The 17091-nt window shown below is 43.2% G+C and overlaps 1 protein-coding gene across 4 annotated transcripts in view; it reads left to right on the top strand.

The window, feature by feature from the left end:
- LOC123940833 (collagen alpha-4(VI) chain-like) overlaps positions 1-17091 on the top strand; it is a 115447-nt gene that overhangs the window by 9991 nt on the left and 88365 nt on the right. For 3 of the 4 annotated variants that reach the window (XM_046003740.1, XM_046003741.1, XM_046003742.1), the window contains 5 exons: positions 784-872; positions 4419-5021; positions 7316-7903; positions 8601-9206; positions 13209-13838. In XM_046003740.1, the coding sequence (XP_045859696.1) occupies positions 797-872; positions 4419-5021; positions 7316-7903; positions 8601-9206; positions 13209-13838 (2503 nt within the window). In that variant the 5' untranslated portion in view covers positions 784-796. The remainder of the gene's footprint in view (positions 1-783; positions 873-4418; positions 5022-7315; positions 7904-8600; positions 9207-13208; positions 13839-17091) is intronic. The other variant, XM_046003743.1, reaches the window with a different exon arrangement.

Here is a 17091-nt window from a genome sequence, read left to right as displayed (position 1 = left end):
GATTCAAACTCAGACAGTCTGTCAAGAATCCTTACTTTCAGCTCCCTGAGGATGCTGAGGATGGCTGGCTGAGAATATAAAGAGAAGGTGTTCCCTGTTCCGTTTGGAAACCTCATTCAATGTGAATTTCTTATTTTTAAACACGTGGACTTCTTTAGAGTCAAAAAAAACAAATGGAACTGGGACTGGATAATTTTCACGGAGGCCTTCAGAAATGAATTCAAGTCTGATATTCAGCTTCTTCTGGGAACATATAAAATACTTCCAGGCTATCTTGATTTTATCAGGCCAATGTGCTCCTGAGATATTTGAATATTTCTGCATGCCACAAATATTTATAAGGTCATCCAATGCTTGTACACAAATACAAACAAAATCATCCAGAAATGTTTATGTTCCACTGAATGAATTCAGTGTGTGAGACAGAAATTCTACCCATTTCCCATGTTTCAGACTTTTCAGGTCATATCTGGACAACTTTAAACAGTGAAGTCTGAGGTATTCATGCCAGGTGTTTACAAAACTCTTCCTGAGCTGGGTCAGCAAGACCATCTTCCTTGCATAATTGAAACAATGTAGCAACAAGCCCTTTATTTATTTATTTATTTTTTATCAAGTTTCCATTAGTCTGGGGAAAGACATGTTTCTATATATATTTTCTTAAAATTCAACTTTTTGAGATATAATTAACATATGACATGATGCACTCATTTTAAACATATGAAGACAGAATTTTAATTATGAGGTTTTTTTTCTTCTTTTTTTTTTTTTTTTTCTCCCTAGGTCCATATCCAGAATGGAGACTTGGAAGGCGTTTTGGGAGTTCATCTTTCTTGCAGCTAGTTTTGGCTTCATCAAGTCACAGAGAATTGGTAATGCATTGGATTCTCTAAGCTAAAAATGATGACCTTGCTGGGGACCTACGGTAGTGACTGTCTTAAAAGAAAAAGTACAGAAGCTTTATAATCAATGGAAGGGAAATGCTTCTTTTCAGGAGAGCTTTCTAGAAGCTCTTAGGGAACAGTGGGCACATGATTTTTTTTTTTTTTCAAAGCTAAGCCTCAAATGACAAAAAAAAAAAAATAGCTATTAAAAAATGGTATACTTCTGAATGCATTACCAGGCTCTCAAGTGCTTTTGTAAACACAAGCCTATTCCCTTGACTCTGCATTTCGCTTTGTCTACTTTGGCAGAGCTGTTCTGAGAGGTAATTGTCATCGCAAGATGGATCGCTTCACTAAATGCCAGTGACACCTTTGTATTTTTTTTTTTTTTGCAGTCATTTTAACAGATTGTTGTGACTTTTCACGATGAAAGTCTCAGGAAGAAAAGATTGTTTGAGTAGGCTGAAGCCCCACTGAGACAATACTGAGGTTTAAATATTTATATATAATTACACAGACTGTTATTTGTTGGGGGGGAAAAACCAACACATGAAGCTCTCTAAATTTTCCCTCCAGTTCTGACCCCCCGCTTTTGGGAACAGAAGCTGTGACAGTCTGTCTCTGCATGTTTCAAATACCTTTTAAAATGACAAAGGGCTGGTGGAGGGGTTCAGAAAAAGAACAATGTATAAAAATGCAATACATCTCTCCAGGTGCACGTCTGGAACCCATACTTATTTGCCTGGAAAACCGTTCCACAACTGTGAATTTTCTCCTGATTGGGAAGATCAGGGCAACACTCTCATGTCTGTGTTTATCTCCTCTGAAAGAGATGTAAAGGGGACAAAACACTCAGTCATTCCTACAGCACTCACCGAATTCTCTCCTCTCAATGGCATGGTATTCTGGAGAGCCAAAGGGAAATAACGCTTAAAGGTCCATCTACCTTTTCAATAATCATGATTCCACTTGGCTTTATGACTAAGATTAAGCAAACTTCTGAGAAGTGGGACTCTGGAAACTTAAAGTGATTTAGTGTCCCTGGAGCACACCACTCTTTGTCAGCCCTTTTCTTCCTAAACTCTTATAGGGTCTTTGCCTTTCTATAATATAGACTTTTAATTTAATCTTCTTTATGGCAGTCCTGGATTTCAGGAGACCTGGTTTCTAACTGGTCTGTTCTAACTGATTTATGTGAGTCATTTGCCTTTCTAGGTCTTATTGTCCTTATCTGTGAGATGGACAAACTGGATTCATTCTTCTACACTTGCATTTTTCATTTAAAAAAAAAACGTTATTTATATATTAGGGAGAGAGTGAGAGAGCACAAGCAGGGAGGGGAGTGGAGAGGGGGTTGGAGAGGGAGAAGCAGACTACCTGCTGAGCAGGGAGGCCAATGTGGGTGGGACTTGATCCCAGGACCCTGGGATCACGACCTGAGCTAAAGGCAGACGCTTAACAGACTGAGCCATCCAGGCATCCCTATACCTGCATTTTTCAATACGGTGGCCATTAGCCACATGTGACTATTTAAATTAGATTAAAATTCAGTAAAAATTTAAATTTATTTTCTCATTTGGGCTAGCTACATTCCAAATGCTCAGTCACCACATGTACCTAGTGGCTATGGTATTGTATTATATAATCTCATAGGATTCTTTCTAGCTCTAAAATTTTCTGATTCCCTTATTTGGTTTCATTAATGTTCAATATTTCCATTCTTATAAGTGATATCTTCTCCCCTTGTCCCTCCCTCTCTCTTCCCCTCTTTCCCAAATATTTCCTTCCTTGAATATTTTTTTGGGTGACTACATTATGCTAGACACCCGAGTGATGGACAAGCAAACAAAAGATTGGGTATCAGTTTGCATGGAGCCCACTGTCTAGTTGGGGAGATTGCTATTAGTTGAATAAGCACATTGATGAATGTTACATTAAAAAATGGGAAAAATGAACACGATTCTATGAGAATTTATCAAAAAAAAAAAGAGAGAGAAAGAAACTCAGCAGATGGAAGAGCATGTAGGGGCCACATGGCAGCTGTGAGAACTTGGACTAAGGAGACTGGACCATGGAGAGCCAAGTGGAGAGGGGACAGTATGTGCAGGGCCAGTTCCAGCCAGTATTTTAACCCTCCAGACACAAGATCAAATACAAGATGTATTTAATCAGCATGGGATAATCATCTGCTGGTTGTTGAACCACTTGAAACTAACATCCTCTTCAGCTAGTTTCTGTTTTGTTGCTCTTCTCTCTCATCACTGATTCATGGGTTCTCCTATCATCATCATGGACAATCATGTTGCCAAGTGTGGGGGAAAGTCATGCCAGTTACTGATGAACAGGGAGATCATAATCACCTCTTCCCTTCTTTCGGTGCCCACAAGCACAGTGTTCAATCCATGCATTTACTTCTTGCCACAGCAATGCAATGTTTGAGTTGGAAGAGACAGGTCATCTGGTCAAACCCTTATCATAGAGAGATGCAATCTGAGAAGCAGAAAGATGAGCTCTTGGCCCCAGTCCTGCAGCCACCTGGTGTCTGATCCCTTCCATGCTGGAGGCCAGGGTGGGCCCAGCTGGAGTGACACTCACTCTGGTCATTGTTGGGGTTGTGGTTTCCGGGGTTAGAACTGGGTTTGGGAGACATGGTTGGTACAGTGCAGGCTTGAGTTCAGGGAGCCAATGGACAAATGGTAGCCACACTTATGGTAATGCCAGAAGATAAAACTGAAAGGGGCTGGTGGTAGCTAAGGAATGCCAGGGGTCAAAGCTAAAAAGCAGAGGTCTTAGATCAGGTTCTCTAGATGCAGAGCCTGAGGAAAGGATTTGGTGAACATGTTATTGTGAGGGAATACTCTTTAGAACAACCTGTAAGGGAATAAGAGAAGTGAGATAGGCTGGGGGTGAAGAAGTCAAGCAAGGACATAGCCCCAGGTAATATCCAGCCTTGGCCTGAGCCATGGAAAATGCTGGAACATAAACGGCACCAGAGTTGTTTCAGTCAAGGCAAGGCGGCCAGGTGCTTGTGACACCATATGATCGACCATTGGCCACCAAGATGGTATAAATTTCCAGGTGTCTCCAGATGTGGTTGCTCTGCTCACTATAGCCACGGACAGGTCTCTAGACAAAGTGTCAGAGGGGAGCAGTTAACTGTAGCACTTGAAGCAGCTGGGGCACAGGTGTGCCAGCCTGCAAAGATCTAGGTGGGGCACCAACACATCCTCTACTGGGCGAAAGTATTTTCTTTTATTGAATTTAAGGGATAGGTGGAGGGCCATAGTCAGGGATCTCACTGAAGGGATTAGATATCTGTTGGAATGAAACAGAGTGGCTGGTGAACAAGGGTAGATGGTGGCCAGGAGGAGTCAAAGGAAGATGACTGTGCTTAGGCTGTGCATATTAGCTATTGTCAAATAGTTGTGCAGGCAGATCTGTGGGCTGTGAAGGCAACAAGTGGGGAGAGATAGAGTCACAGCCAGCAACTGTCAATTTTATGCTGCTTTATCTTGAACTGACTCTCTTTCCCAGTCTGCAGGGAGGCATCCGTGGGAGATGTCGTGTTTCTAGTGGACGCCAACATCAACCCCCAACATACCCGCAGCGTGCGGAACTTCTTGTACATCATGGTAAACAGCTTCAATGTCAGCAAAGAGTCCGTCCGCGTGGGGCTGGCTCAGTACGGCGACCAGCTCCATTCCGAATTCCTACTTTCCTCTTACCCCCGCAAAAACAGTGTGTTGAATCAAATTCAGAGGTTTCAATTTAGGCCTGGGGGCCGCAGGTTGGGCCTGGCCCTGCAAGTCCTTCTAGATGAGCACTTCCAGACAACAGCAGGGAGCCGGGCAACCCAGGGCGTGCCTCAGGTGGCCGTGGTGATCAGCAGCAGCCCCGCTGAGGACCATGTGCGGGAAGCCGCCGAGGCCCTGAAGAGGGCCGGTGTCCACATTTTTACCGTTGGTGTCAAAGATGCAGTTTTGGCGGAGCTCAAGGAGATTGCGAGCAGTCCCAAGGAGAAGTTTGCTTCTTTTGTTCCCAAATTCTCTGATCTGGGCAGTCACGCTCAGAAGCTGCGGCAACAGCTGTGCGATACTTTGGCAAAGGCAGCTCAACCTGCTGATGACATCTTTCCAGGTACAGAGAATTTCCCCTTCTTGTTTCTGATCTAGAAGTCACAGGACTCAAAGCTTTATCTCTTCTTCATCTCTCCCACTGTCCTTATTTTCCATATATGTGTATGTTGAATTTTAATATTACAATCTCACTAAACTATCTGCACTCAAAGTTCCTCTCCAATCATTGACCAGAGACTTAGCAACTTTTTAAAAAAAGATTTTTATTGGGGCGCCTGGGTGGCTCAGTGGTTTAAGCCTCTGCCTTCGACTCAGGTCATGATCTCAGGGTCCTGGGATGGAGCCCCGCATCGGGCTCTCTGCTCAGTGGGGAGCCTGTTTCTCCCTCTCTCTCTGCCTGCCTCTCTGCCTACTTGTGATCTCTGTCTGTCAAATAAATAAATAAAATATTAAAAAAAGAGATTTTTATTTATTTATTTGACAGAAAGATCCTAAGTAGGCAGAGAGGCCAGCAGAGAGAAGGGAAGCAGCCTCCCCCCTGAGCAGAGAGCCCGATGTGGGACTCGATCCCAGGACCCTGGGATCATGACCTGAGTGGAAGGCAGAAGCTTTAACCCACTGAGCCACCCAGGCGCCCCCCACTCCTCCACTTTTTAACGGTGTCAATTCGAACAAGTTACTTTATCTCCCTGAATCTGAATTTTCTTCCTAGGATGGTAATACCTGCCTCAGAGAGTTGTTGAAGTCATTAAATAAAATTATGCAAGTCGGGTGCTTATCCTAGTGTTCAGCCCATCAGAAGTGATAGCATTATGGCCATTAGCCATGATGATCTGTCATTAGCTTTGTACTTCTGTTGGTGGTGATGGGGTAGAGACTTGCAGAAATCCTTTAGGAGTTTATTACTTAATTCTATGAGAAAGCAAGGAACTTTGAGCAGAGGAAGAGAAGCTTGCTGGTGGTTTTCATCAAAATGCATAAGAGGATAGAGCCTTCATCACTTATTCATTATTTTGGCATTTCTACATAAGGTAGGTAAATTGGAAGAAGTGTTGAAGCTTTTTACCCATTTGATGCTGCCGGTGTGTGGTGGTAGTATTGCATTTGTACAGCCAAATCATATACCTTGTTTTTGTGAATCACTGTAGGGTTTACAAAAAGGTTTTAAATACCTAGGAATACTAAATACCATTTGCTTGGTACTATACTGTTTGCCAAACTTGTTTACATTGCCCCTCTGACTGATAGATACATATGCAAGGTGATTCTTTGTTAGACCCGTGGGGATGTGTATGATATGTAGGGTAATTAGTATTTACTTTTACATAGATATGTGAGGCAACTGGTATTATTATTTGCATTTTTTCAGTGAGGAAACTGAGGGCAAAGGTAACATAACTGGATGGCACAGCTAGGATTTGGTCCCAGGTTTTTAAGACCAGATCCATTCCAATAGGACATGTGTTGTAGATTGCATTCCCCAGAAGCAGAGCTTAAGGCAGGGATTTGGATATACATTATTTATTATGGAAGAGCTCCCAAGAGATTGGTAAGGATGTGGGGGGTGCAAGACAGAGAAATAGAGGAAAGAAAGGAAGAATGTAATCTCAGGCAATCAGAGGGTAGTTTTAGCTTGACTCTACAGGAGAACTCAGAAATATAAATTATGCTTCAGCTAGGCTTTCATATATAGTAGGCAAAGCAGCTCCAGCAGCTGAAGGGAAGGCCTCCAATGAACAGTGTACAGAAATGGTGAAAAGGGATTCAAAAGAACCTAGGCAGAGCACAAATAATGTTGGCTACAGTAGATTATCTTATTTTATCCTCAAAACAACGCTTTGAGAGTGTGAGGGCTGGTATAAAGTTTTCAGTGCTGCAGAGAAGAAAACTGAGTCTTTGAAAGGTGGTTGATAAATAGATCACCGGGCTCTAAGTGGTGGAGCTACAATGATGTGTAAAATGAAACACAGGACACATTCCAGCTTTCTGACCTGTTGGTACCAGCACACTTGTAGAGATGAAGTTTATTATCACTGGAAAGAGGACAACCCCTTTCTCAGCATACTGCTACATTTATAGAAGGGGTTTTCTTCTTTATGAGATTCAGGGGATGTCCAAGTGAGTTCCAAGATTGGACATTATCAGTAGAACAAGACAGAACCCTCGAGAGATGATGGAGTTGAGGGAATGAAAGGCACAGGGAATGTTGTTACTTCTCTGAGCACTGTCATTTAGGGTGTCTAAAGGCCACAGAGTATAGTCTGATTGGCCCGACTCTCCTTTCTGTATACCATTCTGCACCATTAGTTTGAAGCATTTTGAGTGACTCCAAGACTTTTGTCTTCTTTCTTGCAGCTTGCAGAGAGGCAGTCCTAGCAGACATTGTCTTCCTAGTAGACAGCTCAACCAGCATTGGACCCCAGAACTTCCAGAAAGTGAAGAACTTCCTTTATTCTGTGGTTTTGGGGCTTGACCTCACCAGTGACCAGGTCCGAGTGGGACTTGCTCAGTATAATGACAACATCTACCCAGCCTTTCAGCTGAACCAGTACCCTCTGAAGCGTGTGGTCCTCGAGCAGATCCAGAATCTTCCCTACCGTACAGGAGACACAAACACAGGAAGTGCCCTGGAGTTTATCAGGATACACTATTTGACTGAAGCAGCTGGCAGCCGGGCCAAGGACGGGGTTCCTCAGATAGTTATCCTGGTGACAGATGGGGAGTCAAATGATGAAGTCCAGGAGGCAGCCACCAAATTAAAAGAAGATGGAGTAGTTGTGTATGTGGTAGGGGTCAATGTTCAGGATGTCCAGGAATTGGAAAAAATAGCTAGTGAGCCATTTGGGAAGTATCTCTTCAACATCGAAAACTTTAACACCCTTCAGGATTTCTCAGGAAGCATTCTTCAGACTTTGTGCTCCACAGTGGAGGGTAAGATTAGAGGTAAGAAGGGGTGTCAAAGCCTAATATTCTGACCAGGACACCTAAATACAGCATGAGCCAGGACACACTGAGTGTAGCGGGAGGGCAGGAGAATGAGCTGGCTGCCATCACTGGAGAACCTGGGGGGACTTCCTAGGTGAAGGAACCTCAGAGCTGGGGGTTGAACAATGAGCGCAGTTTTCATGGGTAGAAAAGGACGTCTTGCCATGTTGTCCAGAGGAAGTCCAGAAGACCTATGTTCTTGATCCTGCCTGTGCCACTTTCTAGTTAGGTGAGTGGGGACGAGAAGCTTTACTTCTTCATATCAATGTTCTCATCTGTACAGTGAAGATAATAACACTTGCCTAGTAGGATGGTTCCTGGAGACTAAATCAAATGAGTATAAAAATTGCTAGCACAAAGTAACTCCTCCATAGATGTCCATTTCCCTTGCCTCTTCCATTGGTGGAAGAAGAGTAGGCAAGAGGTGCTTTAGTGTAATAAAACAGACAACAAAGGCAGCAGGGTACAAGAGGGAGAGAGTCTTGTGAAAGGCTCACACTGAGGAGTTGAAGTAGAATATGTACATTTTTACATAAATACAGTACCTCTCCCTCTTATATTTCCTGCACCCTTGTATTCAGTTTTCATGAGATCTTGATTTGATTTAACTTTCTCTTCTATGTCTTTGCCTTCTTCCTCCTCTCTTTAATTCCAGAATTCTCCCAGGTTTATGCAGATGTGGTCTTTCTTGCCGACACCTCACAGGGCACATCACGGGCCAGTTTCCAGTGGATGCAGAATTTCATCTCCAGAGTGGTTGACCTCCTGGATGTTGGCAGGAACAAGTACCAGATTGGGCTGGCTCAGTATGGTGGTCAAGGTCATACCGAATTTTTGCTCAATACCTACCAGACCCGGGATGAGATGACTGCTCACATCCGTGACCACTTTTTGCCCCAAGGTGGCTCCAGAAGGACAGGCAAAGCCCTGCGATACCTTCATCAGATCTTCTTCCAGGAGGCAGCGGGAAGCCGGTTTCTCCAGGGTGTTCCCCAGTATGCAGTGGTCATGACTTCAGGCAAATCTGAGGATGAGGTCTGGGATGCCTCACAGAAATTGAGGGAGAAAGGCGTGAAAGTCATGTCTGTGGGTGTCCAGGACTTCAATAGGAGAGAACTGGAGGGGATGGCAACTCCACCCCTTGTATATGAGATGGAAGGACAAGATGGAGTCAGACAGTTGATGCAGGATGTGGGTGTGGTGATCCAAGGCACCAGGCAGCCTGGGTTTGGGATTGCATCTGAGAAGGAGCCTGTAATAGGTAAGATTTGGTCCCTACATGTGTCAGCCACTGGGAGGTCTCAGAAACTCTGTGGGGGCTGGGGGAGGAAAAAAAGAAACACTGGGGAAGAGCAGAGAAGGGGAGAATTCTGGATTCCTCAGTACTGGGATACCAGCACCAGCAGATGGGGAAGAGGAGGCAGCATGGGGTTTCCTCAGGCACATACCATGTATTAGTTAACTACGATCACAGCGAGGCTGCGGAAGAAGCCATCCAAAAAGTCAGTGGCCGAAAAGAATCATTTATTTTTGCTGATCTGCTGGGGATCAACTGATCTTTGTTGGGCTCAACTGAGTGGCTTTGCTGATCTTCCCTGGGCTTTTTCACAGATTTGAGATTTGACTGAGGATTGATTGATCTACATTTGGCTCTGCTCCATAGCTCTCATCTTCCTCCTGTAATTACTAGGCTAGTCTGGGCATATTATTCCCATGGTAACTCCAGGCGTGCAAGAGAGAAAACCTAATTACATAAGCACTTTTAAAACCTCTGCTTCATCATCTGCTAACATCCCATTGGCCAAGCAAGTCATATAGTCATGTCATCATCAATGGAATAAGAAAGTATATTTCTCCCATGGAAGTGAGATGTAGGGAGTTAATATCTCTGAACAATAATTCAAATTACCATATGCCTTTTCTAGGAGAAGGAGAATTCAGACTTCTCCCCAGAGAAGCTGGTGTTCAAAATGCTCAAGGGAGGTTATTAATATTTTGAGGGAGACATTCATAGTGTAGGACTGTACTGTGCACTGTCAGAGGTCTAGCATTCCTGGTCCCTGCCAATAGCATCTCCAATGACAATTCAAAACATTCTCAGATATTTCAAAATGTCCCCCGGGGATGAGAACCATTGAACCTTATCTCCGGTTAAGTCCCTTTATATGTTCTAACCATTAGCCAAGCTGAACTACTCACTGTTTGCTATATATGTGCCATATTTCCCACCACTGTCTCTGTCCTTGAATGCATTGGACCACCCGCCTAGATGCCCACAGGCAAAACTTCATCCTTTAGTTGTTATCTTCTTGGCAGAGCTTCTGGTTGATCCTCACAACAGAAACGATAAATTCCTTCTTTCTCTGAATTATCAGAGCTCTACCCAGACCTCTCAACATGTAGAGCTTGAAAGCCCTTTGCATTTTATGTCAGAGAGACCAACACATGTGAGACAAGATGAGGAAAATCCAAGCACAGATAATAAGGAACTAAGAAGCACCTTAAAGACATTACATTAATTAGAAGTAGAATAGAAGCGGGGTGGGCAATGGAGAATCTGACCTGGGCAGAATTGTGTTGGTCCATCAATAATGGGTATGGTCTTAATATATAGGGAAAAGGGAAGAGCCTTCTTGGTAAGGGGAAGACCTTCAGTAAGTGGAAAGTGGAAGTGGAAATAGGCTGGATAAATGCAGAAGAAAATGAAAAAAATGGAGCCAATTGGAGGAGGGGGAGGGTAGTGAGAGGTAATGAGAGGTAGTGAGAGATGAGACTGATGAGGTAGGATGGACCCCAAGGGTCCTAAAGGCCCTGGGAAGTAACTGTAGGCTTTTAGGCAGAAAAAATAACATGACCGAAATGGTCTTATAGAAAGGCTTCAAGAGGCAGGCTGAGTTCCACATGACACCTCAGACTCAGAAAGACTGTAAGGCTGAGCTGTCATCTATCCACATACGGAGGAGCTACCTGGGTCAAGACCAATGCTGGCTCTGATAATGAGGAAAAGGAATGAATCTTTTTTTTTTTTTAAATTTATTTGACAGAGAGAGATCACAAGTAGAGAGGCAGGCAGAGAGAGAGAGAGAGAGGGAAGCAGGCTCCCTGCTGAGCAGAGAGCCTGATGCGGGACTCGATCCCAGGACCCCGAGATCATGACCTGAGCCGAAGGCAGCGGCTTAACCCACTGAGCCACCCAGGCGCCCCAAAGGAATGAATCTTGAACACAACTTGAAAGTAGAATACAGTTGACCCTTGAACAACTCAGGAGTTAGGGGCCCTTACCCCACCCCCACAGCTGAAAATCTCCATATAAATTTTGACATCCGCCAAACATAACTACTAATAGCATACTGTTGATCAGAAAGCTTACGGATAGCCTAAACAGTGGATTAACACATTTTTGTGTGTTATATGTATCATATACTGCATTCTTCAATAAAGTAAGCCAGAGAAGAGAAAAATGCTATTAAGAAAATCATAACGATGAGAAAATACTTTTATAGTATTATACATACATTTATTGCAACAAATTCGCATACAGGCAGGCTGAGCCAGGGCTGCACAGGTTAGGCTTGGCATGGAGATGGCGATGTCCTATGGCCTGGTGGTTTCCAGTTAGTGGAGGCAGCTACCAGGTGGGCCTGTGGCTGGTGGCAGTAATCTTGAGGTGTAGTATAGCTGCCCCATTGGCCTGGGGCTGTAGCACTAGCCTGTGGCCATGGGCAGATGTGGCCCACCATGAGTGCACTGGCTTCTGGAAGGTGGAGGGAAGGGACGCCACAATGGAAAGGGGTCTGTCTGAGACCCTGGTGAGTGCAGAGCCAAGTAGGAGGTGTGGGTACACCAGGAGCTCAGGGTTTCCTGCCCAGTGCCGTCCCTGACCTCTGGGCATGTTCCTCTGCTTCAGCCCAGCCTCCTGCCCCAACCTTGGCACTTTACCCAACCTCCCACAGAGGGCAACCTGCAGCCCTACCGAGTCCCAGGGCCCCAGGGGCTGCTGACAGCCTTGGTGGGCCTCCCTCATACTCAGAAGCTAGTAGGTACCTTTGATTGTGTCTCTAGAGACTTGGGTGGGCAGTTGTAAATAAATGCCTTGTGGCTTTTGGTGCCAACTTTTAAAAAGAAAACCCATGTGTATAAGAGGACCATCATAGGGCAAACCCATGTTGGTCAAGGGTCAACTGTAATAGCACTTGGTACCAGCAGATGAAGGAAGGGAGAAGTCAGAGATCCTCTGGAGTTTCTATAGAACATGTTTTAAACTTGGAAAAATCAGGGGGCAACACTCTTTAAATCTAGGATTATTTGAGCGTCTTTATAAAAAAGGGAAATCACAGGACCTTGAGAGGCCAAAGGTGAGTCAAAAGGTGATTGTTGTCTCTCTAAACGTTATTTAACAGGACTCCGCTCTCTATACCTTGTCTTCAGCCTTTTGCATGGGTGATTTTGGTTCTGTGTTAGGGAGGTTTCTGTTCTCATATGTATGTGGACACAGTGGGTGTCCCTGCGTTAGGCAGGGAAAATCTTAAATTTGGAGGGAGAGTCTGCACTCCTCTTGGAAGGGAGTTTAGGTAGATACAGCTCCATGCTCCCATTTGAGGTAGGTTCAAGCAAAGGCTCTTTTATAGCAGAATGAAAAAGCCAGTTAGCCCAGTTTGTGGACAAAGACTTTTCGTAGGCGATGCAACATTTCATGTTGCCTCTGTTGAAGTGACATGAGATTTATCAGAGAAAGGTGCTCAAGTTAATAGTCACAACCTCTTACTTGAATCTGTACTGAGAGGAAAAGTTAAGTCAAGGAGGTTTTAGGCCTATAATAGAGAATTTGATTCAGTGTTTCCTGAAACTAGAAAAATGAAGGGGAAAAAAAAAACTCGTCGAGGCAGGCTCTGATGCTTCTAATGGACATTGATTAATTGAAAAATGATCTTAAAGCACTTCTTGTGGATATTCAGATATTTACATGTTTTGCAAGTGATGTGAGTACTCTCGCCAGTGAAAAATTCTGTGATAAGTACGAAACCTGTGATGTTCTTTGACCATCATGCCAAATACTGCTCAGAAAGACTTCCACTAAATTCTAAAACCCATTCATATAAATTAGTATGATATACTTTTAGAGTTTGTAATACTAAATATATTATTACAGTATATGAAAAGATAGCATAATACAACATAAAAATATAACATGATACCAAATGAGTATATTGTCTTTATTACTCTGTTCTCATGCTAAAGCCCTTCTTTCTGTTTTCGTTTATAGCATGTCCGACAGTTATCCCCACTGATTTGGTCTTTCTCATTGAGGAATTCAGTTGGGACAGGCAATCAAATTTCCAACAAGTTGTCAACTTCTTAAAGACCACTCTCAGCTCTCTACACATTCATCCAGATGGTGTGAGAATTGGCTTGGTCTTTTACAGTGAGAAACCACGACTGGAGTTTTCCCTGGATGCATTTCAGAATTCAGCCCAAATCTTGGAGTATTTGGACAAATTAACCTACCGGAGAAGAAGTGGAAGGACCCAGACTGGAGCTGCTTTGGAGTTCCTAAGGAATCAGGTTTTCATTGAGGAAAAGGGCAGGCGGTCCAAGCATGGTGTGCAGCAGATGGCGGTGGTCATCACAGAAGGCTTCTCCCAAGATGAGTTGTCCAAGCCAGCTTCACTCCTCCGTAAGGCAGGGGTTATCATCTACGGGGTGGGCACTCACCTTGCCTCAGAGAGTAAGGACCTGGTGACTATAGCATCATATCCTCCTTGGAAGCATGTCATCTTGCTGGAATCCTTTCTGCAGCTCTCTGTTGTGGGAAACAAGATTAAGAACCAGCTCTGCCCTGAGACTGTGGGCAGAAGGGTTTCCATTTCTGGGATGGGCCAAGATCCACAAGAAGGTAGGAGAACATTTTCCAAATTTGATCTTTTTTTTTTTTTTAAATATCTTTACTCTGCTTGTTCCTCATACCTGCCTCCTCTACTCCTCAACAAAGGAAAGATTTTGGAGTGAATTTATTAAAAAACAAGAACACAGGAGGGGCCTAGGTGGCTCAATTAGTAAAGTGTCTGCGTTCAGCTCAGGCCATGATCCCAGGGTACTGGGACCAAGCCCAGCATTGGGCTCCCTGTTCAGTGGGAAGCCTGCTTCTCCCTCTGCTACTTTCCCTGCTTGTGTTCCCTCTTTTGTGTTTTTCTCTCTGTCAAATAAATAAATAAAATCTTTAAAAAATCCCCCACAAAACTTATTTTTGTTTTGATTCCAAACAGAGCAAAGGAATATGAAGTAAAAAGTGAATATTCCTCCCTCATCCTATTTTAGCCTTCATCCATTTTATTTGTTTTTAAAATTTATTTTTATTTTAAAAAGGATTTTATTTATTTGTTGGACACAGAGAGAACACAAGCAAGGGGAGTGGCAGGCAGAGGGAGAGTGAAAAGCAGACTTTCTTTTCTTTTTTAAAAAAATTTTAAAAAGATTTTATTTATTTATTTATTTATTTGAGAGAGAGAGAGAGAGAAAGAGAGGAAGACGGGTATGACAGAGAGAGACAGAGAGAGACAGAGAGAGACTACGGCAAGGGCAGGGGCAGAGGAAGAGGGAGAAGCAGGTTCCCTGCTGGGCAGGGAGCCCGATGCGGGGCTTGATCCTGGACCCTGAGATCATTAATGACTGAGCCACCCAGGCGCCTGAGAAGCAGACTTTCTGCTGAGCAAGGAGCCCTGTGTGGGACTCAGTCTCAGGGCCCTGAGATCATGACCTGAGCTGAAGGCAGACGCTTAATCCACTAAGACACCCAGGTGCCCCTTTTTTATCAGTTTGATGAAAATATATGTAATATGTAATTTTACATATTACATATGTAGTAGAAGCCTTAGGGATGTAAGTATGTATTTACTAAATCTTAACTTTCTTGAAGTAGAACATTATTTCTAAAAAGATAAGAACATTCTTGAAATTAAAAAAATTTAACTTAAAATGTAAATGAACATTAATTTGCGTCTTTTGTGTAGAGCCAAGGCTTCTTTGAAAATGAGCCCTGCTGGGCGCCTGGGTGGCTCAGTGGGTTAAGCCTCTGCCTTTCGCTCAGGTCATGATCCCAGCGTCCTGGGATCGAGCCCCGCATCGGGCTCTCTGCTTGGCGGGGAGCCTGCTTCCTCCTCTCTCTCTCTCTCTATGCCTGCGTCTCTCCCTACTTGTGATCTCTATCTGTCAAATAAATAAATAATAAAAATCTAAAAAAAAAAAAAAAAAGAAAATGAGCCCTGCTGATTGGATTTCTGTATGTTTTCTTCATCAAACATCCAACAGTATAGTTTGTGTAATTCTTAGTTTCTTTATTTTTTAAAAGATTTTATTTATTTGTTTGACAGAGAGAGATCACAAGTAGGCAGAGAGGCAGGCAGAGAGAATGGGGGAAGCAGGCTCCCTGCTGAACAGAGAGCCTGATGTGGGGCTTGATCCCAGGACCCTGAGATCTGGACCTGAGCCGAAGGCAGAGAGGCTCAACCAACTGAGCCACCCAGGTGCCCCTAATTTCTAATTTCTTTAGAGTGGGAAGAAAACTTAGCCACTTTTGAAACAATCTGAGTATAGAATCCTAATTTTTGATAGTCTCAAAAATTCAGTTTTTGTAGCACTATCTGGTACACCAACAATTTCCTTTAAAACAATTTGCTTTTATTGGGTCTTGTCGAAGCAGTTAACCTGGTTTTCATAGACATAATAAATCTCTTTTATTCACACTCATATCCTATTGATTTGTACAGTATTTGATTTGTTGTGTAATTGTAGTAACAAAACTGCCATACATAGGCTGAGCATAAACCCACATTATTCTTGGTAGGCTTATTCTTTGTTGACTTTACAAATAAAACAGTCAGTTACTTCACCAGTAAAAATGGGTTTATTTGGGAATGGCAGAGAACTGCGATTCGGGACAGGCAAGCTATAGCAAAAACAGTAGGCAAGTCCAACAAACAAAGGAGAAGAATATTATTTTATGAGAAGGAGGAAATTGGGAGGGATTGTTTTGAATGAAAGTCCATTAGAAAAATGCAAAAGCTCAGAGTGTTGGCAGTTTTCCATTGGCTGAGTTGCTGGGATAGTTGATTTCTTATAGGGGATGCATTATTCATTCTTTTCCTGTTGGGGCTATAATTGTTTCTTTTCTGCTGAGGATTCTTCTGTTGGAGACTGAAATGGACAAGTGGTAGGGCATGAGAGTTCCCCTTTCTGCTCTCCCGTCTTCATTTTAGAGAAGTCTCCCTTTATTAATTTTCACATCTTCCACTGAGTAAAGCAGAACTGTGTTGTGTTACCCTTGGGGGTCCTCAACCCCCTCTGCCCCATTTTGTAAATCCCTAAAGTGGGTCCCTCTGATGTCTTGGACACCTGAATGTGCACATAGCCACGTCTTCTCTGTGGGACCTCTCATGGTGACCTCTCATGGGGAGGTCACTCAGTGTATTGTGGGAGCATCATTCATGTGTGACTGGAGGAATGGAAGAAGTCAGTTACCTGGTGAGCTGCTTAAGAGGAAGTTTGTTAGGAGAGCTCCTGCTATGTATGCGGTTTCAAAAAACACCATAGAAAACATAGCAGTTAAGTATATGCACCTTGGAGTCAAAGTGCCTGAATTTTAAGCCCCTAATTTTCCATTTACCAGCTATCCTAAGTATCTTTGTGTCTGTTCATTTGTCTATTTTTGTCCACCCATGCTAATATTTCTGATTCAAATCAGAAATAGAATAGAAATAGAAAGAAGCTGACTACTTGAAATGTAGATAATTAACTTAAAATTCAAGACTGTGATTGTATCTTTCGGGGAAAATCACTTAGCCTTTTTTTTTTAAACAATCAATAAATAATCTTGTAATTTCTTGCATTACTTGTGCTGAGGTCTACAGATTTAAAATATCTAAATAAATTCCCATCTTTCACTTTGGCATGTATTTTTGGTCCCTTTCTCTATTATGGGAATGAGAAACAAAATCGTTATGAATTTCAATTCCCTGGGCCACCCACTCCCTATAATTTGTAGGGGAGAAGGGGAGAAGAAGCCTCCATTTCTCTTTTCTAATTCATAGACAGCATAAGGGGTGAGGTTGATTTCATTCTCATACTGCATAACAGCTAAAATGAAACCTGAA

Source organism: Meles meles, chromosome 4 (genome assembly GCF_922984935.1).
Source record: "Meles meles chromosome 4, mMelMel3.1 paternal haplotype, whole genome shotgun sequence".
NCBI classification, from domain to species: domain Eukaryota; kingdom Metazoa; phylum Chordata; class Mammalia; order Carnivora; family Mustelidae; genus Meles; species Meles meles.
The sequence above is the reverse complement of the archived record's forward strand: the minus strand, read 5'-3'. Positions and strand labels throughout refer to the sequence as shown.